This window comes from Centrocercus urophasianus, unplaced genomic scaffold (assembly GCF_019232065.1).
Source record: "Centrocercus urophasianus isolate 14NV4802_14NV808 unplaced genomic scaffold, USGS_Curo_1.0 seq_18, whole genome shotgun sequence".
NCBI classification, from domain to species: Eukaryota; Metazoa; Chordata; class Aves; order Galliformes; family Phasianidae; genus Centrocercus; species Centrocercus urophasianus.
In genome coordinates, this window is record NW_024884733.1 from 25,678,056 (window position 1) to 25,704,624 (window position 26,569).

Below are 26,569 nucleotides of genomic sequence, written 5' to 3' on the forward strand. Positions count from 1 at the left end.
AAACTACACATGCAATTCAAAATTTTCCTTGAATTTATTCATGTTTACAGGAACTCTGAAGCACCGTGCTTCCAAGTGTTTGCAAATGACAAAGTACTGTACTCTGCTCCAGGGAAGGATTTGAGTCCATATCCTGAATTAAGTCCACAGCACACTTGTGCTAGTTAGAATAAATAAAGAATAGGCTTTGATTTGTCTCTGTGACAGCGTAAATCAAAGGAAGTAGAGAGAACAAACCCAGAAATCTATAAGGTGAAGAAGGTGTTTCTCCCACAAAACTTTGGCCAAGATCTAATTGGCTTTGAAAGAACAAAAAAATAAAGGGAGGGATGGCTATGTAACTTACAGATGGCTGTGTAATTTGTGTCATTACACCCAGATCATTGCCCTAAGGACTAAAGCAAGCATTCTACTTGTTTGCACCCTTCAAACACTTGATGGTGACACTGCATTTTCACCTCCCTGTCCCTATCCGCACATGGAGGGACTTCAGATACTTCATGTTCTACAGTGTGCAAGTCCACATTTTTACTAACAAAACTAGCCTCAATACTGAGGTTTTAAAAGTATTACTTGTACTAAAGGAGAAAATTATACACAATTAAGTTTCCAAGGTCATTGCTGCTGGATATTTGAAACTCAGCTGTGGGGAATGTGAGGCACAGATGGAGAGTCCCTTTTTGTAAACTTTCTTTTCAACCAATTTTGGGCACCTTTTGAGTGCATATTCTCTAAGATATTAGAGAATCATATCTCTACATGATAGAGACATGATATATATAGAATATCATCATATTCTCTAAGATATTAGAGAGCTCAAGCAAGTTGTAGTTTTGACAGTCTTCTCAGATATTTTCTATTTAATGTGCTAATATACTTTTTTAGAAGCAAAAAACCAAAAAAAGCTAATTGTCTTAATTTCAGCAGTTTGTGTGTTGCTTCCTTTGTAATAGCTTTTTACTAGGTCAGCTTGATGGATGGGAGCAGACATGAAAACTTCAGCTCGTTGAGCCCAAATGAGATTCTACCAGTATACTAGTCTGAAAATATTCTATTTTATATTCAATTCTATTTTAAAACATGTATGTTTTTAATATACATTTGCATTTTAAACCAACAAAAACCTCAAACAGCCTTGTCTTACTGAAAGCACTCCAATCTGCTTCCAAGAGTGGTTTTAAAAGTTCAGATCTGTACACACCAACCTGCCCATCAGACTCCACGACCTGGCAAAGGTCATTCTCTCGGTGGAAAAGTGTCCTGACCTTCTAAAGATGGGCGAATCAAGTTGAATAAGCAGCTTCAACAGCAAGCCTTTCATCTCTGACCTCCAGGCTGGATTACTGCAACTCATTAGACTGTTACACTGAAACATGCTAATAACTTGCACATTAAGAGCCATTGATGTATCAGCACCTGGGGTGAAAGTCTCTATAGGAAGAGTTCAAGATGCCATGCATTACTTGCAGCCACAGCTGTACTCCGTGGGTTAAGCCACTTCATCTCACCTAGGCTCTGACCTGTCAAAGCTCTTCTTTGACATAAAGGAGAAGTAGTTGCTACTTCTTTAGTCGCCATCTAAATTTATCCCCACATTCCTTTCGCAAGCAACCAAGTTTAAAGCAGAAATGCAAAGAAGAAGCAAAGAGAAGGTTAGAAGGAAGACGCTTTTGTGAAGCCTTAGAGGAAGACAGAGATCATAAAGCAGCTCTGCCTAGTGTTAGAGGAAGAACTCTGCTTATTTGCCTCTGTAGGAGAAGTTTGCATGCTTGTGTTTTACTACTGTTGTTCCAGGTAGCAGAACTGAATATGCAGTCTTAAAAACCACTCCACATGTTGTAAGGAGCACCTTACTGATATAGAAGAACTAGTAAATCATTATGGTGAAGTGTTCCTATGCAGATACAGTTACAAATGGTGAAGATGCACTTTTATTGGTGTACCAAAACCAATCAAAGCCAGATTTTTTTTCTTTTTTCTTCTAAAATAGCTATGCTTTTATTAAAGGATCTTGGTGTGACCACTCAGACCATCAGAAGCCTCCACACCCGTGCCCAACAGCTGTGCAGACAGATGCTGGTAATGAGTTACAGCCTGATCCAAATATGTGGCAATAAAAGACAAAATTGCCTAAAGACCCCTGGAAACGGATCAGTGCATTTTACTTTATGAACACTTTTCTTTGCTATGTTGTGCTCATTTTATTAATTCACCTTATCATCATTCCCTATAAATTCAAAGCCCTCCTTAAAGTCATATATGTATCAGCTTATCAGAGTAGTTAGGAAACATCCTCTAAGATGACAGACATACCTCTTGGCAGACAAATCCCACAGGAACTATGAGACATTAAACAATAAAACTGAAAGTCCAAAGTGAAGAGAGAAAGATTTCTTCAGGGATAGACTGACGGCTTAGGATGTGCTCACAGAGAAAAATGAGACAGTCAGAAGTCTCAGTGGCTTCCACAGCCACACTTGCTTGCAATATTGATTACCAAAAGGAGATATCTGCATGTCAAAAGGAAGCTAGCATCAAAAATAAAGCTGTTTGCTAGAATGCAAAGAGACCAAACAGCCATGAGGAAATGAATGTGGGGCACATTTAAATACTGCACTGAAAAATCCCTGAGAAATAATCCAAAATCATACAGGGGCATATGCAACATGTATATTACAATAGCAACGCCCCCAAACACCTGCAGTGATTAAAGCTGTAGCTAAGGCAAGATGGAATTCTAATAGAGGTGTGCATGTACAGAAAGCTGCAGGATCAGCAGCATTCACAATTGCAGACAGTGGTAAAGATAAGGTGTACTCCTGACACTCCTGGCCCCATGTACACCTCTCCTACCTACAACTTGTCACTTTAATGCCACAAGGTCACAATGCACAGTATTGTTCGAGTCAGTATCCAGCAAATAACGAAAAGAGGGAAAGCCTTAAAGTCTTCTGCAGGCTTATCTGAACCCCAGCCTAAGGGTTAGTTTGGGATCAAACTGTGCCATCATGCATCATACCCTGAATGAAAGCACGGTTTACAAGTCTTGAGGAATGTCTGATATCTATTATTCCACCAGAGCAGCAGCAACGTGCAAAGTTACTTCTTGGTTAGAAAATAATGCACAGCATTTGAAGACAAACTAGCTTCCTTGTCACCAAATCATCATAATTAATTTAACTACCATCATTACAGCTGAACTTTGCAGCCCAGCCAAATGAAGTCAGTCAGCTCCTTCTGTGTGCTTTTTTTTTTTTTCCCCTTTGGATGTTTTCCTTCCTCTGTGGCTAATTATTGAACTTTTTTTTTCTTTTTTTCTAAGCCCTAATTCATGCCTCCTTCCTGCTTACTGAAGCTAAAATGTCATCTGTGCAGGAGCTCATAATCAGCTGATTCTGACAAGCAGAGGATAAAGCACAAAAGGAAGAATATTGTTTTAAGGAGGGAGAAAGCCAGATCTGACCATTGGGACCTCTGCCAGGGATTTCAGTGCAAACAGAATACAGGCCTCACTGTTGACAAGGAAAATTGGACCTTGTTGTTTGTTAGGGATTTTGTTTCCTTCTAGCACACTGAAGAAAAAAAAACAACAGTGAAACACAGACCACGTACCCTCATCTGTACCAACAGTGCAATAGGAGGGTGATACAGCTGAGGATATTATGGCAATGAAGTGGAAGAAAATAACCCACCAAACACAGTGCTAGCAAACTATTCATAAAGCAGACAGGACCTCAGCTATTTTGTTAAAGTAATTAAAGAATACATACGGATCTTCCCCAGACTGAGAATTTGAAGACAACTTTCTACCTGGCATTCTCCAAAATCCAGCAAACACGTGTTCAGCTCCTCCAGCTGAAAATCCTGTGGTGCATACTTAATTTTTGCATGGTACAATTCTTCACTGAGCCATTCTTTTCTGATTATTTCTACTAAATGGAAACAAGGATCGATAGACAGCAGCTTTCTGTAAACTTTTCTAGTACCCAGGTAAAGAACAGTTGGAAGCCTTCAACTGGACCAGGCAAGGTTCACTAGCCCACAAGATCGATGTTTCAAGTTTACTCCAGAGAAGAGTCTTTGCAGTTAACACTGAAAGGGAAAAATCACGCTGGTAATTTACCAAAGCCAGACTGAAAAAGAAGGTATTGTGATGCATCAGTTTCAAGATTCACTCAGGCAACCCAACTGCCACCTTGTGGCTAACAAATCATTCTGCTGCAACTTCACTACATTATTCCTTCATCATTTACTCCTTCATTATTTATTCCATACACATTCAGAATAAATCTCAAGACAACGTATCCTAGGCAGGAATAAGGAGCTCTGATTCTCTAGAGTCCAAATATCCAATATAGATCAATGTTGTTAGAAGGGAAAAAGAGATAAACTCAATTACCTCAAGCCTTATATTGCAGACAGCAGTATGTGGGGAAACATCTGGGTTGGGGCAGCAGGCAGCTACATTCTGGTACTACTCGGTACAAGCTGATCTGACAAAGGAAACCAACTTCAACAAAATATTTCATGTGACAGTTGGGTCAAATAACCAATTCCCTATGCAACTCTAAAGATTTATAAAGAACAGGGAGAAAAGAGAGAAGAGGGAGAAGAGAAAACTACTAATTTTCCAGCAGGTTTTTTTCATTAATTGTGGTCCTCTGGTTAACCTAAATGACTTGAGAATATTGAGTGTTGTCTTTGACAATATGAAGAATCTGCAAGGAAAAATTTGGAGCTTCCTATTAGCTCAGTGCATTTAGGATTTTCAGCAAGTTGTGTTACTTACTACACATCACCTTACACTCTTTTTCAGTTGCTATGCTAGCTTGCTATAGCCCTGCTTTCATGGCCTTGGGAGAGTTCTCCATGTGCAAAAAAGTTCAGCATGACAAAAGCCTTGTCCACGATGCCACTCATGAAAACAACACCTTTTATCATTTCTTTGCATACAGACTGAACTGGAACTGCTGCTCCAGGCTGGGTGGAGTTGTTAAATTGAAATATACTGTAGGACGTAACAGAAGATTTAGAAATACCATATTGAGAAGGGGATAGATATCAACAGATCATAAAATCATAGGATGGTTTGGGTTGGAAAGTACCTTTAAGATCATTTGTTTCCAATCAAATTATAAAAGACTGGAAAAATATTTATGCTTAAATTACAGTGAATATTGTGCATATCCTTTTAAATAGTTATGCTCTAGTCAATGTATTATAATTGAGCTCTACTGAATTACTTTCCTAGTGGATAAATACTGTACACGCTGTACTGCAAAGAGACATCATGTAATGTATACTAATTAAGCCATTATATCTGTAGAGAAGATCGTATCTGAAATATCAAATTAGCAAGAATTAAACATCTCAAAGGATTAATGAAATGTTATGGAGCCATTCACTTCCAGGTCAACAGGTTCAATTTCAGCCTAGTTTAATAGTTATAATGAATTTATGTGCTGGAGATAACAATTCTCTGCATCCATTCATGAATCCGTGTAAGAGCCCCTGGCTCATAACAAGAATAGCAGCCTTTAGCAGAGTAACATAGCAAGAAGGAATATGCTTAGCCTGTGTTTGGCATGGAAACTTAGGCTCTATGAGATCAGCTAACACATTTAGTGGAAGCCTACAAAACACCTAGGCAGCAAAGAGGGACACAGAGATGCTCAGTTCTCTTTACAGATCTGCCATCACCAACCCTATCAAGAAAGGTACTGCAGGCAGAACATTCTACTCCCTCTCTTTTATTTGGCCTCAGAGTCTGACTGCTGACAGGTTCCTCTCTTAGCAGCCCACACTGCTTCTAGCAGAGGCACATACAGCACAAGAAAAAGAGGAGGGAAGGCTTATAGCAAACTTTCATGCAGCTATCTTAGCAGCTAATGTGGTAGCAGGCATACAGCAAACCTTTATTTTTTGGAGGAATTGAGAATTTAAAATTCTCAACTATATTAAAATTAAATAGCCACTATGTCAAAAGGTTTAGGCATCAGCTTCTGAGTGATGACAGGCAGAAAACAAACAACACAAACAATAACCCTTCTATACATAAGAGAAATAAGTCAAGAAGTAACAGTTATTTGTTCTCGATGCAGTATAAGCTAAGTATGCCTAAAAGGCCCATCCAACTTCTGCAGATACAAACTGAAAGATGACAAACAGCATAAACATAACAATCTTCCTTCCAAAGCCTACCAATTTACTTAGCTATGAGAAAATTGGCTTTGGACACAACAACATTGTGAGACATGCTACAGTAAGCTAAGGAATGATTCAGAATCACAGTTCTAACCTTCCTAAAATCACGACCTTATTGAGCTTCAGTATCCTCAGTGTAAGTGCTAGAAAGTTCAATGATGCAGGCATTATGAAATATTTGAATACCATTTACGATGTGCTTCGAGTGATCTAGAAATGTGAGTCATACATATTAGTCCTTACAGAGGGCTACTAAGCCACACTTCAAATAATGGATTGCAATTCTAAAGCCACAGCATTATTGCTTACAGAATCCTCTTATTCTGCTACCTCTATTATCAACCACTTTTTGTCATCATTCTGCATCCCCCTCCCGAGATCTGGAAAAAAACTAAGAAGGATTTTCAGTAGAGAGAATTTTAAGGGCAGAGAAATAGCTAACAGGCTACTACATTGGAAATACTTTGTCAGCCAGAAGAACTGAGATACCACCACCACCACAGTGAAAAAAAAAATACGGTGGCAGCCTACACAACATATGGAAAAAGTGTAATGCTTGCAAGATTGTTCTCTCTTAGTGACTACAAACAGAATTCAAGAACAAAGAGCATCTAACAGCTGTTTGCTTTTCTGGCACTTGTGCATTTCAAGTGCTAATACTAATAAAGTAAATATGACAATCCAAAAGCTTTAAAAGCCATTCTTATTACAGGACTGCCTTGTATGTCCATCCCTAGCTCATTATGCTCCCACTACAGTCAGTTCATTAAGAAATTCAGTACAATTTATACCACATACTTTATCTTTCTACAGGAAGCTAGTGAAGCACAGAAAGCAGTAATGGCAGTCATGTACAGACACATTTTTACTGATCCATCTTATCTTCTGTCATGTTAGCTACTACTGTTCTTCCTGTACGAAATGCACCCTTCAATTACTGTATTCCTTAAAATACACTCCTAGGTGTAGTTTCCCTGTAACACACACAGTTTCACAACTGCAATGCAAAATTTCTACAGATTACCAGACTCTGGCAATCACAATGATTCTTACAGCATATATTCTGAAATGATCTTTGTAACAACTTAAAGGCATTATATGAACTCCAATTTTACAAGTGCAACTTTTACTATCACTTCTCAAACTTTTGATTAAGTTTCATCTGCTCCAGTAAGAAAAAGGAAAATACTTGAACAACATAAGCAGATGCAACATACAGTATAATAAGAGTTTAAGAAAAAAGCACCTACCAAGAGGTGAATGAGCAGAAGCCATTCTGTGTTTGAAAAAGAGAGTCAGAAAGAAGAAACTCCTCCTAAATCACTAGTGAAAAATTTTATGGATAACTCAATACATAAAGTAAAAACCTGAAATTTTCAGCTTCCCATTGAGTATTTTAATGCAGTGGCTCAACTGTGTGTGTTTGCATGTGGACAAGTGAATGTAAGGCTAGGAAGAAAGACACTTTTTGTTAGACCAGTATCATCAGTAGAAAAAGCACACAGGTCCTGTATTACTCTCTCTCAAAAACTTCTCTCTCTCATCACAACTATGGCTACAAGATCATTTACATACAAATTCTAAGAAATCTCCCTTGGTGAGCTTTAAGATTCTGTATGTATTTTAGCTTTAAGAAGACAGCAGAAATGTGAAATGTGTGTCATTTCATGCTTCATCTTGAATGCTATAAAAACCCTTCTATGCTCTCCTTACTCCAAGCAGACATAAACATCAAGTTGGATGTCATCCAGGAGCCCTGGATAACACAACAAGATTTGACACAGGAGCGAGAGAGAGAGAGAGCAGCAATGGGGTCTTGGTGTTGCAGTATAAACTATGAGGTCCACAGGGAAATCTAAATGGTGTATTTTTCTGTTTACCTTCAGGTGACAACGTCCAAATGCTTTAACACATCACCAAACGTCTGTTACAAAAACTCCTGTCACTAAGAATAAAAATGGATGGATGAATAATGGCCAGGCTGGACCTTCTGTCTCTTGCCGGTACGATTGGGCAAAGATTTTAAAACAGCTTGTAAGCAATACGCCGCCAATCCAGACCTATATAATCAGGCCTCAAATCATCAGCAGTCAACATTACAGATGTATCATCTTACCTCTGACTAGAGATGTGTCAGGCAGCTGCTGGCATTTCTCAAAGGACTCAGAATCATCAACTGAAGTCAGGAAAGGAATCACTTGTTTCACAACATTTTATCCAACTATATTTTATCCAACTGTATTCACAGAGAGCAACGAATACATTGTTTGTTTCCTGTTTTAAAAAATTGCATTCTGATCAAATTCAAAAAATAAGACAAAGCTCACCCCTGTCATACATAAAAAAAGAATACTTCAAAATACTATACACTGTAAAACATTTTGAATGTCCCCTCCATGTAAAACCCTACCATAAACGAGACTGATTTTTCTTTCTGCACAAAATGAATAGCAACAACAGCAAATACGTGTGAGGAGATAAGGGAAAGGGATTTTCCTTTTTTGGCTTTCATTCTCTCCTGCTTCTTTCTGCATCTTCCCATAAGACGACATTTGATATTTTCACCAACTGCAAAGCAAGGATAACTCAAACAGTTGCAAATAATACTAACATGCAGGCTATATGGAGCAGTCCATCACAAGGATAGAACTTTACCTATATTGTGTTTATTGGTCACCACAACATACAAGGTGCAGCTTCAGGAGAGACAGGAGGGTTTCCTTCTTGTGTAGTCGTGGGTTTTTTGCATCTTTGTTTTTTCAGTTTTTTAGATGCCCAGCATCAGATGCTGGTTCCTGAGGATCAGTCACCTTCTAGAACAAGGTACAACTGCTAAAGCTGCAGAGTCAACAAGTCATGTATTTGTCTACTACCCAGCATAATTCCACATCAGCTATCACTGCTGTACAAAGTGATGTATCCAGAACAAATACAGCTGCAGTAAAATTGGCCTCTGGTGAGGCACCCTGATCATTTAAATGATAACACAATCATCCTTGCAAAGCATTTTAGGGGCTACAAACCGTAGATATTATACATAGTATTTTAGAAGAAAGACTTCCTTGAAAATTATTTAGCTTCATTTTTAAATTGAAATTTTTGCAACCCTTTCAGGTTTGCTTTGAAGAAAAATGTTGAATTAATCCATATCCTAAAACGCCTTAGAAAGAAACAAAATCCCAGCAGTAAATCCACCTAATTAAAGTGGAGGTGTATCTTAGCCCATAGGCTATTACTGCATCTCAGCTTAACATTTTTAAACATTCTATATGTGGAACAGGCAGTAAGCTCTCATCATTATTTCTCAAACGAAGCTGAACAGATCTAACGCAAATTAAAGCAAGATAAACCAGACAACTTAAGTGATGAAAATTGCACATTTTCCTCTGCTTTAGGGACACTTCTGGCTCATCTGTCCTCTGATCAAGGTGAGTCTGATAAAGCTGAAAATTATACTGTGCAACTGGATTGTATGAGATTATCTTTCCCCTGAGAAGTGATTTATTTTAGTAACCCTTGATGAATAAGAAACTTTCTGCTCCAACCGATGCTTCTCGTGTGGGCATGGCTCCTTTATTGCTTTGAGTGAGAGATCACATAAAAGAAACACAGAATATGAGCAGTTAGATCATCTTTATGGTTCAAAGACAAATGTGCCCTAAAAGATAGACCTTCAGGAACCACAAGTTTCACAAAATGGAAAAACAACCATAATTAGTTCGTAGGTTTAACTGCAAAAGTTACTGGCATGTCTTCTGTTTTTTGTTTTTGTTTCTTTTAAGTGTGGGAAAAATCCTCTTTTGTTTTTGAGAGATCTTGATTTGTAGAATTTTGTGATTCTTGAGCTTTATATGACTCCAGGAGATGCTGCCTGTTAAGTCTGAAAACGAGGCGAGGGTCAGGTCCAGAAAGAGATGGGCAATTGCAGCGCTCTCTTATTTTAAGAGCCTGTGGATACATAGGAACACAAATCAAGCTCATTTAAGTAAGATAAAAAAAAAAGGGTTTCAGTCAGCAATTCAGCTTTCCAGCAAAGTCTGCGTTTTCATATAAAGCTTAGCAAGTATAAAATAGAGTCAGAATTGCTATTTTTCAGCAGAAACCAAGATTTCCTGGGAAGAAATGTACCTTTTAATACTGTAGAACAATGTGGGGGTGGGGAGGGAAAGAATCAAGAATGAAAAATGTTTTCTCAGTCTCCAGAGGAATAAATGTCCTAACACATACAATGTAAATAAGCACTAAGTTCTCAGAGTACTCTGTGTGATATCTGTGCACATCAGTAATTCTTACTTTCTAATTTACGTTCGTATGTAAATTGAAATGACTGCATACTTCATTACATGTGTTTCATTATTGAAGGAAAGACATATATAGGTATCTGACTGGAAAAAAAGCAGGGAAAAGTCTCCAATAATGTAATGGATAAATGTTTGACACAGAGATCCAAGATGGCTGATCAGTGTAGTAAAGGTCCAGTTACAAAAAATGATCTTGTCTTCAAGAAGCACTGGAATACTTCTGGCATGTGTTCTCAGAAAAGGATGTCTCTGGAATGTCCAAATTTATCTGGATTAAAAGAAGTACTTTGAGACCAAACTCTAATTACTCCTGCTTGCTAAATAATGAAAGTGATACAGCTTCCATTTTACAGATTAGAAAGTAAAGGCACAAAGGATTTAAAGGATTTCCCAAAGAATCAAAATCCATTAGTGCAGCCACATTCCCTCCAGCTCTGTGTTCTGGCCCACAGATCATTTTGCCTTAGAGGCGATATGAGAAAGGTAATGACAATCAATGGATGAATCATCTCTCAGAGGAATCGTGGAGAATTGGTACAAAACAGTATAAAATAGCTGTTATAAAAGATGCTTCATTTGGTGCTCATTCTAATGAAGTTAAACTTGCTTTAGCAAGTCCATTCCAACAGGCAGCTTGTTTTAAAGATGACCAAACAAACCACTTCGATGCAGTGCTTTCCAATTGGTTTTGCATAAACATTTCAGAATCCATGGATTCTCCCACAGCAGCCATATCAACTAACCAAGTTCTGTACATTACATCTAATACCATTACATGTAGAACTTCAGAACGATCTGCATTTCAGCAAAGAACTGCTCTTCAAGATTTTCAAAGAAAACACCAAGTCAATAATTAGTCTGCTATTTACCATCATTCAATCATCTGTAGGACAGTAGTTTTTATACAAGGTTAACTGTATCCTAGCCTCAGTCAACAGCATAACCTGCTGACAGAGTAACATCCAACTTTATTTTTAATCCTTTCATGGAAAAAGTTCAAATGTATTTCATTCTACACCTTTTCATGACCATACAGTTCTTGAAAAATAATGGCAGTATCTGCCCTGAGCCATAGCCAGGTGTCTCCTGACACTTCTGTGGACAGTTATCAGAAAGTGTGCCATCCTGAAAGGATTGAAGAGGAAGAAGAAACTAAGAGTTTACATAGGAGTTGGAATGATACACTGGAAAAAAAAAAAAAAAAGGAAAATTGGAATCTGCTTTATATACACCAGGTTCAGTTGAGATACCACCTGTGTCTAAGTATTTGTGCATCATTATGAACCAATTTGGTACTCTTTCACAGGAAACACTGGGAATAGCCTACTACAGCAGATTATTAAATTGAGGAGCAGAGCTCTTAAATTTCTTTGTATGAAGAGATACCAAAACTTATTTCTCCCTAACTTCAGTACAGTGAACTAATAAGAGTTTGATTTAAATGGCTAGAAACAAAGAATATAAAGGCAAAAACTGCCTTGGGAAAAAGATGCGTCCCAGGAATGTGCCTTGCTGAAGTGTAAGTTACTGAATGCATAAATCTGGATTAGGCATGCAAATAAAAGGAATTTAACAAGAGGAATATAAAAACCACAAATAAAGCTTTCAGTATTTGTTTTTCTAGAGGGTGATTGTCCATGTAGGCACCAAGTATAACTCTATTGCTAAGCACTCTTCTGCCTCACTGACCAATTAATTTCTAAACTGATGTTTTTGACAAACCAAGAGTTTTCTCTTGTTCTCTTCCAGAACATAAGCTGCTGCAAGACTGCATTAATGTCAGACAGCATTATTCAAGGCAAATGGAAATATAAAGATTTAGGCTGTATCCTGGAAAAGGGCAACATAATCTTCTTTTAAACTAATTTAGCAATTGTAAACCTCTAGGTTTTTTTTGCTGTTGTCACTATATAGTGCCTGGCTTATTTCCATGGTTTCACTTAGCTAAAACACCGAAGTAAGAACAGCAAAGGCCCAAAACAACAGCAAAGGCTTCAGAGTTAACACTTCTAGTCTGTGGAAGTCTGTTTTCTTGCTATACACACGGCTGTCAAATGGGAAAGAAGGCAGCCATCACACCACCATTGACCCAAACGCCATTACAAGGCTACAGTTACGAGAAGGAAAAGTTCTGCTGACACATCATCTTACTGTTAATCACACTTATGAGGACACATTCTAATGAAAGCAATCTTCTTACGTATATTTGTGCATGAAACATTCAACCTTATTTAGGCATCCTTTCCCTGGCTCTGATGGCTATTTCGTTTTATGCCAGTAACAATATAGCATCACTGATGTACCAATACCTGGCTGAGGAGCTGGCAGCACGTTTTTTCTGAAAGACAAAACAGCCCAACATTATCAACTACGTTTCACATCCCCAAATAAACTGCTTTCTGTCAGTTTGGGCAAGTGGAGAAATAAAAGTGTTCTTAATGAAGCATATGCATGTCAGTTATAACAAGAAAATGTTTTGTGGACTGCATACTGACAAGCGTTCTGAACAACACAGAAAGAACTGAAACAAGGTAGAGAATACACAGATGCACCCGAGAATTCAAAGCACTGTAATTCTATTCTTCTCAGGTAAGAAAGATACACTGGTGTTCAGAATAAAGATCACTTGCATGCCTGCTGCCTCTGAAATATCAAAATATCAAAATTGCTGCCTGTAAGTAGTAAAGGTGATTCTGTTTTTCGTATCAATATAACTGAAGTAACCTCCAGCAATGTACTGCAGGAGAAGAGAAAGAATTTTTAGCTCTTAGCACTAGTCCTATACCACTGTCACAGGTAACCAGGCTAACTGCACCTCCATCTTTTGAATACTTTTGGACTTCACCCTACCTTTCACAGTCCATCAGCTCTCTCAGCACCAAACTCACATCACTCTCTTGTCCACAAGCCAGACTAAGGCTTAAAATCTCTTTCTCTTACTGGGGATTACTTCAGTGGGGCTGAATTCTGTTCTGATTTTGCAATTCTGACAAAAGCTAAAGAATACCATGAGCATGTGGAAAATAAATAAGTCAGAAAAACAGTTGCAAAATGAGTTACAATTAGCAGGCATAGAAAACATAACAGGTCCTACAATTAAAGCAGCATTAAAAAGATATTAAAAGAAAAGAATGGATAGATTTGTTACTTGATGGAGAAAAAAGCAACAGGTTCATAATGCTAATGCTGCAAATCTTTCATTGCTTCTTCTGGCACAGAAAAGAAAAATCGTGACAAAATATTGAACAGATTTATGGAGACGACAGAAAAGCAGCACTTTTCATTTTCTGTTTTCCTACAAGTTTTTTTTAAGTTGATTGGACTTAATATACTCTAGTATTAGAACTGAGGTATTCTGCACATCATTAGCAAAGGGTAAATACGCCATCCTGACAAGAAAACAAAATCAATACATCTTCAGTACTCCATAAGACACCAGAATGGGCAATAAAGTAAGTAACTACACAATAGGAATAAATAATAAACAGTCAACATGGATTTGATAACAACAACCCTTGCCAAAGTAAATTAATTTACTTTTTTTTTTTGGCAAGTTAGTTGCCCTAGCAAACAGAAGAGAAACAGTAGAAATGATGTGTCCCTACTTACTAAGACTGTTGAAATGATCTCAGTGGGGTATTTCCAAGAAAATATGTTGGAAAAAGGAGCTTAAATGAATAAACAACGGAATGTGAACCAATAACAAAATGCCAAACAAGCAAATGTCTTGTCAAGATGAATTTTTGTGTCACAGACAAGGCTTAGTAGATCAACTTCTGCTTTATTCAGTATAGCTGAGTTTTCAGCTGATGTACAGCGTTCTATTTGGATAACAGAGCAGAAAAAGGGTAGACAAGCAGTGAGTCAGAGAACATCAAAATAAAAGGTTCAATGATGAACCACAAGATCGTTTAGTTGCTCTCTGGCTCTATGATTTCATGATTTTTCTCTCTAGGACAATGATAAGCATCCCTCCCTCTACTACACAGTTATGGATTTTATTATTTAAAAAGAAAATAACTCTTCTCTGAGTATTTCACCACTTTCCATGTAGATAGAATTCCATGAGATTCCAGTTTCCTTTTTAAGAGGGTTCTCATTTGGCTGGCACATTTTTTCCTCCTAATGCACAACCAAAATTGCTCCCTAACTGAGGGGGAAATCCCTTACAACCCTGATAATATTTTTCATTTTCTTTATTTCCTTTCCAGCCACTTTGCAGCTGTTTATAGTTCTCCATTTACTAATTCCTCTGTTTGGCTGCAGCTTGCAACTTGTTCAGAAATCCAGATGCAAGATCTTTAAAACTCATTTGATTGCTCCCTGCCTTTTAATTACGTGAAAAGAGAATCCTTGTGATACTGCTGCTTTAATTTACATTTCCTGAGAACTGTTAAGTTGCCTCACTGAGACAAGCCATTTCATTACCTGAAGAAAAAATTTTCATTTCATATAATTGTAGTTTATTGTGAGCTTCAAATCTGCAGAGAAACAACTGCATGGTCTGATAAGATCAAAAATTTGACTCTGTTTCCCTCAGCTCTGGTAGCTTGTCTAAGCATACATATAACATTGTTCAAAAAAACATCTCAGTCTCAAAGCCATCAGTGTACAAATCACAATATCAGTATCCTTAACAAAAACCTGCTCTACTTCATTCACATCTTCAGAGGAAAGGCAGTTTCAACTGAAGGAATATTAAAACCAAATACAAACGTAAAACTAACAGATTGGCTTATTGATAATCTTTTTTTTTTTATGTTAGGATTCAAATTTTATGATGGATCTGATGTTGAGTCCAAGAAGTAGTTTCTCCATAAAGAGATTGAAGAGGTCCATTCAGATATCCAGCTTCTCCTCCTGGGCTCTGAGCACCTCCTGGCTATCAATATATGGTACACAAAAGCACTCAACAATAAAACCCTGGAATTCCTTTTACATGCCTGAAATCCAGCTTCAGGAAGGCAGCTTTCAAAGAAACAAGGAGTCACTAGTTCAGACAAGAAGGCTCCAACAACACTTCTGCACACCTTCTTTCATTTTTATTCCACTTTTGCACAGCCTCACATCCAGTCAACTTCTGTTAAAAACAGGAAGCCTTCTTCCCTCCCTTTATTATCCTACTCCAAAAAACACACAAGGTAAAAAGCAAATGAAAACAATCACCTTCTCAACTACCCTGTGGAAGACTTCTTAGCCTCCACTGCTTTTGCAAGGAAGAGCAGTAATAAACAGACAAGAAGTTGCTGCCCCTGCTGAACTACAAGGGTAAGACAAATAATAACTCAACTGCCAGGACTACATTGTTGTTCATTTCTATAACTTCTTCACTCAATCTTTGTGTAGAAAAGAATTTATTTCATCACCGCTTTAGAAGCCAGTCAATAATTGTATAAAAATGAAGCCTCTCAAACCTTCTATGTTACATCTAACCAAAGTGAAGGCTCCATAAAAACACAGATCATTTTCCATTCAGCTGCTCTTAACTGGTACAGAATTCACAAAAATATTTCACAACCTATTTTTGTAAAGCACAGAATTTGTGTATGTTAATTTGAAATACTCAGTCTGGCCATTCTCCAACATCCTACACTTTATCTCTGTTTTGATTTATGCCATCATTTAGATTATTTACTGCATTCATTCTCATCAAAAGGTTCAAGAAAATCTCTTCCCCTTTGGAATCAGTAAACACCTCAGCATTTTAGTGCTCTCTCTACCAATAAATCTTAAGCTGTTTCTGCAGCTTGGAGTTAAGAAAGACATGAAGTGGCTGGGAATGGGAGAGCAAAAAAAAAAAAAAAAAAAAAAGAGGAAGAAAGAAGTTGCTTGGTTATAAGGGGAATTTCCAGTTAGCATTTAGACTGTTGAAAAACAACACTGTTGTAAAGTGTACAAATGCACACTAACAAAACCAAAGAACAAAAAAAAACACACTGGGCAAAAAATCCATGTTATTTTACTGGTGTAAAAAATATGGAAACAGTAAACAAGCTAAGATCACTAAACTTGGAACAGTCCTCACATATAAAACTAGCACTTGGTTATAGCAGAATTTTTGTTTAAGCTACCAGCAAGTAACACACCAAATTAAGGACATCTCTAAGCAGCCATGTACTTGGCATCCTTTGGGATGAAATGTGAAACAAAGAACAGAACAGACTGGCAGGCAATTGTGTGAACCAGCTCTATGTCCCTTAGAGTGAGGTAAAGTTTGCTCCCCAGTGTGATGGTACAAACAGAGATGAGATGTGAGGGGTGGAATAAAAAAAAAAAAGAGCTGGCTGAAAATTATACAAGAGCTATCATAACAAGATCCACTGAGAAATCTTCTACTGGGGATCTAATATTTTTTTGAGGCACTGTTATGCAAGGTGTCCAGTTCCACATCAGTGGGAGAGAAAGCATAGAATGGAGTGTTCTCTATCTGATAGCCTTGGGCTAGCTACCGATGTAATGGTTAGATAAGACAGCTTAGGAAACCAGCTTAAAATCTGCCTTCCAAATTTGCTTAAAAGGAAGAAGAATTAATGCGACCTGTGTCACTACCTTGTCTATATTATAAAAGCAATTAAAAACCATAATTACTACAATTTGATTAGAAATCAGGAAAAAAAAGTCACTAGGCTGAATTGCATTTTACCTGTATTACCCTCATTTTTATTCATTTAATACAATTATCAAGAAAGATTTTTATGATAGAAAATTGCATTATAGATAAAGAGAGAGATAACTGTGATACTAAGAAAAAATAGCATGTCAATTAATACCAAGCTAATTCTTTCCTCAGAGGGAAAGGCCCACTTCCTTCAGCTCTGCTCACCTCTGGAATAAGGCGGTCCAAGTGCTCAGCTCTATTCTCATGAGAAGGGTGTGTGGAGAGCCATTCTGGCAACCTGGGCTCCCCTTTAATGGTTTCTACTAATTCCATTCGCTGCCAAAATACACTGCTTGCTCTTACATCAACACAAGCCTGAAAGGAGAACGAAAATGTTTGCACCGCTGTTTTTAAGGTAATGCAACACATGTTCTAATGGATATTGAATCTTAAGAGACATCATGAACTCCAAAGCTCAGTGACTATTTAGAATAGATTATCTCAGGCAAGAGACTGTTCTGAAATACTCAACCTGAATCAGCTGTTCATTCCACACTATGTTTTCTAGACTCAATACAGCACAAGTTATCCATTTCCACAGAGTTCAGAAAATACACACGAAGAAAGAGTCTAAAACATGAATTATTATCACTTCTTGTGTAAATCTCTCTGAAAACAAGCTGCAAAGGCTGTTCTGTATGCGATTAAATTTCCTTTATAAAGAGTGATTTAAATATCTTTTAAGGGTGTAATTCACAACAGGCAAAAGTAGCAATTCTGGGGAACAAGAACTCTCCCATCCCCCTCCATATTTAACTATGACAGGCATGGACCTATGGGAATGCTACACAAACTGCATTTGTGTATCACCAACAAACTCTTTCATACTTGACTTTAAGTAGAGTGGAACAAAGAAGGAGATTTCTTGCAACAGTTTCCATTTCTTTAAGAGAACAAGATGACCACTTACAGGGTAAGAAAATTACTCCTCCCACACTCAAAATAAAAATGAGTGGTGCTTTGTCCTTCGATTTTTATTTCTTATCAATTATTACAACAAATGTAGTTGCAAAAGTAGAGAAATGCTGTGAAAGCACTTTGCTTGTTTCTTTCTGGTACAGTTCTACAGCATCACTGCTATTAGAAAGCAGCAAGTTACCCACATAGCAGTTTTGTTTTCATGGATGCTATTCGTTCCCCCTCCAACTCCAAATGAAGTTTCAGTCCCAGAATCAAAGATCATTTTTAAAATTCTGCCGTGAAGAAACATGAATAACTAATAAGGGAAATTAACCTTATCAAATATTAACACTAGGTGGTGCTGCTCTCATAGATATCTAACACAACAGCTATGCTGCACTTCGCTAGAACCGAGTGTTTCGTTTAATTTAGAATTACAACTCACAGAGATGAAAAAAGTGACTGGAAAATGAATTATGAAAGAAGACAGAGTCATTTCTTCAGAAATTTGCCTTATTTTAGGCTGTATTTGGATTAAAACTTTAAATACCTGAAAAGTATTGATATACTTCATTAATCAAGACCAACCACGGGCATTTCAACATCTGAAATTTTCCTGTATTGCTATGAAAATAGATTTTACAGATCAGAATATTTTTACTTGCACAAAAACATAGCAAAGCATTCCTCAGAAGCTCTTGCAAAAGATGGACGCTAAGTCAAAGGACAGTCTCTACTTCAATAAACAATTTAATATGGTCTACGTATGTAGACTCACTGTTTGGCTTTCTCTGTATATTGTGCCAACTGGAGAACAAACAACCATGCAGTTTACCTCTGTATGAAGTGCAAAGCTCCCTCTGGTTATAATGGAAAATGAAAAGTGTTCAGTTGGTAATCAAACCAACAGTTGTAGTTACCTTTGCTGCAAACTGAAGTCCCACTTTATCAGCTTCAGCCTCCAACGCTCTGCTGTACGGTCTATCAAAAATAAACTGCAAAAAAAGCACATTGCAGCTGTGTGTCATGTTTTTGAACGTATTGAAGCTGAAATGTTATAGCTATTTTTCTAACCTTCCCATAACAAGTGTGTTATCTATAATGTTTGCATTGCATGCGAGCAGTATTGATTTTTCCTAATAAAATCTTTAATTTAATACATTCTATCTATCTATCTATCTAATTCAACGTTCCTATTTTCAGTTGAAATTAACTCAGATTATACATCTTTCATGGTTCTCCTCATCAGCCAGTGTCACTGTATGTTGCTGTGGCCAAAGGGTGAACATCAACTTTAAATGAGTTGCTTTAAGATACTATAAGCAGAAATATATTACTGATCAGGGTTGCATTAAAGATTCAGAGTCAGGACAAAAACTGATTATGCACAAAATGGAATTTTCTCACTTCACCTTTATTGACATTAAAATTGTAGATGTAGCAATAGTAAATAAAAAAAAATCCAGAGGCTTTTTAAATTATGGGTTATTATTATGTACAATGTACATTACGTGGTAAAAGCCCACTGTATGAATGCAATCAAACATTTTCATGCAGAAATCACTCCTTTGCCACAGTTATCTCCCAACAGAAGTTGCAAATTGCCCTTGAGAAGCTTGATTTGAAGAAAAGACATCACCAGCTACTCTCCTTTTTTTGTGGTTATGGCAATTATTAATAGGCACAAAAAGACAGTGGTAGTTTGGACACGTTGTTATTAATTCATATAACCCAACTTCTTCTGGCTTGTGTAGATCTGGGTTACCCTGTCCTAGTTTATCAGGTTATAGTAAAGGCAAATCAGGGCTCGAAAAGCAGCCTTCTCCTACAGAGGTAAGCAAAAGCCAAAGTATTCTGATCTATGCATCAACTAGGAAAGAAAGAGCAGAGTAAGGATGTGCAAGGAATCAAAGAAGAAAAGGTTGCATTTTCATTTAGCCAAAGAAGCAGATCCTCCTTCCAAGTTCCAGGAAAAAAAGGAAAGAAAAAAATAACCCAGGTAGATATGAAGGGCACCAAAGCAGTGGTGCCATAAAGATACCAGTAACTCCTTTTCTTACAGACCTTGAACATTGCAGTTATAAACGTATTTCTAAAATCTTCTGTAGGTATTGTTTGAAGTGTAATATACACTTTCACTGCCCTGAAAGTCTGCAGAGGCAAAGATGTCCCTAGTTAGTGTGTCATGTAATCCTCAAGGGCTATTTCCCAATTAGCTAAGTAACTATTTGAATTGTTAATAATTCCCCAGGTTGAAACAGAGACTGGTAAAAGGCAAGATGACTATCCAAATCACCAACCAAAACAGATCTGCACAAGCAGGGCACTTTTCTACCTCTTCAATTACAACCACTTGTGATTTTTCTTCTCCAGGAGCTTCAGGAGAATTTAAAGTTGGAAGTTGTAGAACTAGGAAATTGGTGGTCTGAATGCATGTGTAACCTAGACAGAGACTTTGGACAGCATGAAGATGATCATAAGATCATGATTTTAACTCTTACCCCTTAGATTTATTTGTGCTTACATTTAAGCAGCAGGATATTACTCTTTATCTGCATCCTTATAAATGTGCACAAAAATATGGTTATATTCTGAAAAATAAATCCAGTGCTAGTGCAATTCTTGTTTAAGGGATTACCTGCGTTGCAGGAGTCACCTACACTACAGTCCATGGGAGCATGGATGATACCTGATGAGGCCATTCTACGATTTCAGTATAAGCCAGCATTGTGTTCCCATCTCTGTTACAAGTGCAGTGAGTAGGGCTGATCTGGCACTGCCTAACTGTATGTGGAAATCAAAGATCATCTGCGACATGTGCTGATGGAAGAGAAGAGTGATTCACTAAAGGCCAGGCTCCTCAAGATTCAGAAATCCTTGGCTGCACACACAGGCATAAGGGAGAGGTGAGTAGCTCACCTAAATGGAAAAGTCTTTAAGGCACACAGCTAGTTGAGGAAACTCCTATTCTCTGTAATAGGTCTTCTGTGAAAGTTGCCATTCTCAAATACTTATCTGAAGCGCTGTTCTGATTGCAGCAAATTTCACTGAATCATCACATTAGATTCACCAATGACTAAGTGATGATGAAGTGCTGATTTGATTATTAAGTAACGGTTAGGTGCTGTTAAAAATCACATCACCTACCAGCGTGATTTACAACAAAACCATTACTAAATTCAAAGTGCTGCAGAACCAAAGCACGGCAAAAACCTATTTGTGACAAGGAAAAAATAAAGCAGACATGGCATTCATGGGTGAGCAGCAAACAAGAATTCCCATTCAGCATATTTTGTGTGTGGGATAGAGTGTTGCCAGTATTACCCACTTCTTTATTCAGTATTACATGTGGATACATTTAATTCTATTTTATTTTAAGGTACTTCTGACTGATGCTTTAAACCAGGACACTACAGGACTGTGTCCTGCACGCAGCAGATCTCGAGTGGTAGAACTGTGAGCTTCAACCCAAATCACCCCAGCAACAACTCCAGTCTACAATAACAAAATATCAGTTGCAGTAACCCAGGAGTAAAGATCCAATGCAATACAACCCAACCCAAATGGAAACGCGATACGGTGGAACGCAACGCGACGAAGTGAAACGCAATCGAACGCAATGCGAGGCAACCCAATGAAAAGAAGTGAAATCCAGTGCAATCCCAACCCTGACAGGAAATTAAATCTCACTATTATGAGCAGCCTGAGGATTGGTTCACACTTGGCTTTTTCCAAATCCAGCTGTTCAAAATGATGACTAGCAATCATCAGTATATTACTTTCTTAGCCACTTGTACAAATACCCGAGTTCTTTAGATGTAATTTATGTTCATAACCACATATCTACCCATTGGCATAAGAACTACCAAACAGATTGATTACGCTTAAGTTTTTGAAGAGCTGGGTGAAATAGGAAAATCATCAAGAGAAGTCAAAGCCAAAGAGCACTTTCATTGCATTCCAGACTCAAGTTTTATGAAATAAGCAAAATTTCCTTTAAGGAAATTATTAAAAAGGGTTTTATTATAAAGAAAAAAAAAATTTTATGAGTAACTATCCAGAAGAAGACAGAAAATTAGGCAGCAGGAATAAAAACAGCACCAAAAACCCCTGAATTTTACACTACTGGAAATAAGCTGTCTGAAAAGTTTATTTCACTATGTTTTATTATAACATAGTTTCTACTTTCCGAGAACATTTAGACTCTCAACTTTCTTATCTTGAAAACCATTAGCAATGAATTTAAAGATACTCTTTCCATATATTTCAGTTTGTTTAGAAACAAATTAGCAACAACTCAAATAAAAACTTCAGCATCTATAAAACATGAGACACATTTCAAAAAGACCCTCATTTAACTTAATTGGCAAGCAAGTGCTAAAAGCCCATCCAACTAAATCCAATCATTATTTCAGGAGATCTACAGTTTCTCAAAGTGACAAATGAGAAATATGTACCAACTATAGCAGAAGCTTATTTATAAAAGCATATTTCCTCCAAAAACACCCAAAGACATGTTTATTTTTGTTTATAGTCTTTTTCCTCTTGCTTTTTTCCCATTTGTACTCTTTAGAGATACTAACCCCCCAAAACTGTCAGTGCTCTCCCATGACGGATAGCAAGAAATATTTCAACACATTTGCAATGAATGTCAGAAACAGATGTATTCAATTAAGCTGTGTGAAGTATTCCACAGCCATTCTTACCTCCTGCAACTTGCTCTGGATCCTCTGGCCAACAACCGCCAATATATCGTGAGGACAGATGGCCCAAATCATAGTGAGAAAGATGAGTGATAGGAAATCCACAAAGTGAACCAGACTGGCTTTCTCTATCTGAAAGAAAAAAAAAAAAAGGTCCAGTTTTCATTCCAAACTATTTTCCGTTGTGTTTCCCAACTTCAGAAGGTGAAGAATAAAACTGAAGTTCTGCCATTTTTCCTGAAATTCTGCCATTTTTCAGCTCTCCATTCGACCCGCAGAAAATTGATCTGGGCACTGACAAGCCAGGTTGTGCCATTTGTTCCATCAGGTCAGTGACACAAATTGCAAGGTAAGCTACTTCTAATAGGCTGAACAAGTCTAACAGCTCAACCAAACCCAAACAACTGTGATGTAAACATTCTTGATCACCCCAAATGATACAATCTGCAGTAAAGAAGTTCTCCTGGATTTTCACTGATTTTCAAAACATATTTACTGACTTACAGATTACTTTTGCAACTTTATCAGGGCAAGTATGATAAAAAGGTTCTCGTTATGTCTTCTCAAACTGATGTATGCCTAATGGATGCAATTTTTTAAAAACCACATTTAGAGACAGAAATCATTTTGGAGGCAAAACAGCACCTTTTACCAAATCACCCCAATCCACAACAGCATGAACCATGATTCTATACCATGCTCTTTCTTCATAGTTGTATCTACAGAGCACAACAAAATGATTACTTTCACTCTTTAATGTTTAAAGGGCAAAGAACGATTCATTTCAACACATGAAGAATACAGAATAATTAAGGTTGTGAAATTAATTCTCTCTAAACCAAGCTCCAGACATTCTTGAGTTTTGCATCCTGTAGGTTTGTGCTACAACAATAAAAGTACCATGTGTGTACAAAAAATTTCTGAAAGTACATCCACTTTTGTGGATACGAACAAGTCTAGGAGCAACAAACTGAGTTGCAGATGCCTCCTTATCTCCCCCTATAGGAGAGACATCTACAGACCAAGTTCTACATGACTCCTGATAGTGAGCCATAATCCATCCATACAGCTACAAAACAAGCACACAAACCCAAACAAGCCACACTGATAGGACTTCTGGCAGCTAAATACTAGGTGAGTAACAAGAATAGACTGTATCACACTACTCTCCTTTCAAACTCAATTTCTCATTAACTGGAAAGCCATACCAAAATTTTGCTTGGCAGCGATAGGAAATATCTTAGTTAATATAATGAAAGAATTCTACATTTAAGAATTAAGAATTCTAAAATTCTTACTTACTGCATGTTCCAGCACAGCATGAGCTATTTCATGTCCCAAAATGAAAGACAGCTGATGGATATCAGAAACTGCATTTAGTAATCCAGTGAAAACAAACACTTCCCCATTCTGTGAATAAGGAAATTAAGAAGGCACGTCAGTAAAATGCTGTTTCAATCCTGCTAATAATTTTTGTATTCAGGTTCAACTCACTGGAAGCACAAAAGCATTTACTTCTGGTTCATCTACCACGTGGATAGCCCAGGTGAGCGCTGAGATCTGCGGGATGTCCTTATTGCTCTCAGACAAATGTCCAACAACTCTCTTCACAACCTGATAGCGTGCATCTGTCTCAGGCAACATTTTGCTCTCGTACTTGTCCATCCACTGAAACAAGAATTGATTGATTGCCAGGTGGAACAAACACAGAGTAAGCGACTACTTGGTAAATTAGTTTAGTGGCTACATACAATTTCATTATAGCTAATCTTTATACATTTTTCTTTCATACGAGCCAAGCTAACATATTACTGATCGTGCTTTCAGACCCACAAACTAAAAATAAGATACTATGCCTTGTTGCTATATCTGGTGTTTCCTCATACATGCAGCTACGCTTGGCATCAAAATTAAGCAGACTTCTGTATCTTCCTGAATTCCCATTAGAATTTATAATTCCTCTATATTTTTGTCATAACTTGTAAGTTTGACAAACTTACAAAAGATGTAACAGAATATATCCTTGTACTAATTCTGTTGTCTCACATTCTCCATGAAACAGGAATAGAGTGACATTTGTATGTGACTGGATTACCAGGTTTCACTGACATTAGGATAGCAAGTTACAGAACTCAAAGTCTCAGAAATTAGAACAATGGGCAAAGTAAAAGAAAACAATTAAAGAAAAATGAGCTGATTAAAAAAAAGAATTGAACAAATTCTTAGTGGTGGAGTAACAACTCATAGAAGAAAGGACCTTAAAGAAATACCAAGGAATGACCAAACTAGAACACAGGACAGATCTGAGCACGTGCTTATTAGCTATGTTTTTCCTCTTCTCTACTGGATTTCTGCATTCAGCATATTACAATAACACTGTTAGAAATGTTTGCTACCCACCTATTATGTGCTCTTAGCCATCATTTTGGAGGCAAATGATGCCTGAATGATTTGCTAATGGGAAAACTCTTAAAAATGGATAAGTGTATAAGATTACTCTTGGATGTGCTCTAAAAGGGCTTCTGAGCACAAAGTGCAGGAAAATACCATGTAATTTTCACTCTTATTAAGGGATATAAGAAAATCTGATTGTCAAGAAGTGTGCCAGAGAACACAGTTACAGCCTTTACCTACAAATTAAACACTGCTGGCCATCTCACCATTTAAACAAACAAACAAATACATAAATAAAGCATTAGCACTTTGAGTATTTTGATTTTTTTCTTCAGAATCTTACCATAGAATATTCCATCTGTGACAGCTGTCTCAAATGCTCCTTTCCGAACACCAATAGTCTGGCACGTCCAGTGATGGGTGTCTCTTCCAAGTGAGTAAAATAAAACACGACAAATAAAACTCCTAAGCTACTGACACCCAGGAGTATCTTCCATTTATTTGTCCTCACACTTTCTTTAAAGAGCTCCCGTTTATTAGGAGGAAGTCCCTTCCACCATTTTCTTATGCTCCTGTAAGACACAAACACTGGCAACTTAGGACATAGCTAAAAGAGGGTTGTTAGAGTCTGCTGCTGCTCTGATCCCTCCTACATTCTCAGCTGCTATGAGTTTAAGGAGGTTGTGTTGCACTTGGCCCCTACCTATCTCCCTTTCCTCCTTCTCAGAGAAAGAGAAGGAGATGCCTCTTAATGTCTGGTCCATCTCCCTCTGCCATGTGTAGGTGAAGAGTAAAAGGGAAAAAGATACATAAGAAACAATTCCTTATTAAACAAACTCTTAGCCCTGGGCTTCAGCCCTTCAAAGCTTTGCAAATCTACCACAATTAAAACCCTATAAATAAATACACCTACCATTCTTTATAAAGAGATTCAACACACCCCCATGCCTTGGCACAACAGGGCCTTACTCTGAGAGAGAGAAAGCAAGATCATACTTTACCTGCCAACAAGGATAGCAAACAGCTTCTGAACAGGTTTAATGATTATCCAGAAAAGAGGAAACGGTGCAGCCCGCAATGATGGCGATGTGTGAAAAGACCTGATGAGCTGAGCGCTCCCAGCAGAAAAATGATTTGGGATTGGCCCTACAGAACTGATTTGGAGGGACGTGATCTTCTCCTCCAGCAACCGAGGAGACTGGGAGCAAAACCTTCTGGAAACGTGATGAGCACTCTTCCATACTTCTGTATTTGGGACATTTGAAACACATCTCTGTCCTTTACCAAGACAGGCCCTGTCGCAGTTTTTTGTTGGGATCAAAGCCAAACGAAAGAAAAGACAGTTCCTTCTGAGAAGCTTGAAACCACGGGTGACATTCATAACCTCTTTGGTTGGCTCGCCTGAAACA

The 26,569-nt window shown here is 37.6% G+C and overlaps 1 protein-coding gene across 1 annotated transcript in view; it reads right to left on the reverse strand.

Moving 5' to 3' along the window:
• Nucleotides 1-9,758: 9,758 nt before the first annotated feature.
• Nucleotides 9,759-26,569, reverse strand: part of OMA1 (OMA1 zinc metallopeptidase) — a gene marked incomplete at its 5' end in the record, with an annotated part of 17,685 nt that continues 874 nt past the window's right edge. The window contains 8 exons of the mRNA XM_042819543.1: nt 9,759-10,152; nt 17,329-17,478; nt 18,984-19,058; nt 22,770-22,898; nt 24,069-24,176; nt 24,261-24,434; nt 25,504-25,732; nt 26,162-26,561. Of these exons, the coding sequence (XP_042675477.1) occupies nt 9,982-10,152; nt 17,329-17,478; nt 18,984-19,058; nt 22,770-22,898; nt 24,069-24,176; nt 24,261-24,434; nt 25,504-25,732; nt 26,162-26,561 (1,436 nt within the window). The remainder of the gene's footprint in view (nt 10,153-17,328; nt 17,479-18,983; nt 19,059-22,769; nt 22,899-24,068; nt 24,177-24,260; nt 24,435-25,503; nt 25,733-26,161; nt 26,562-26,569) is intronic.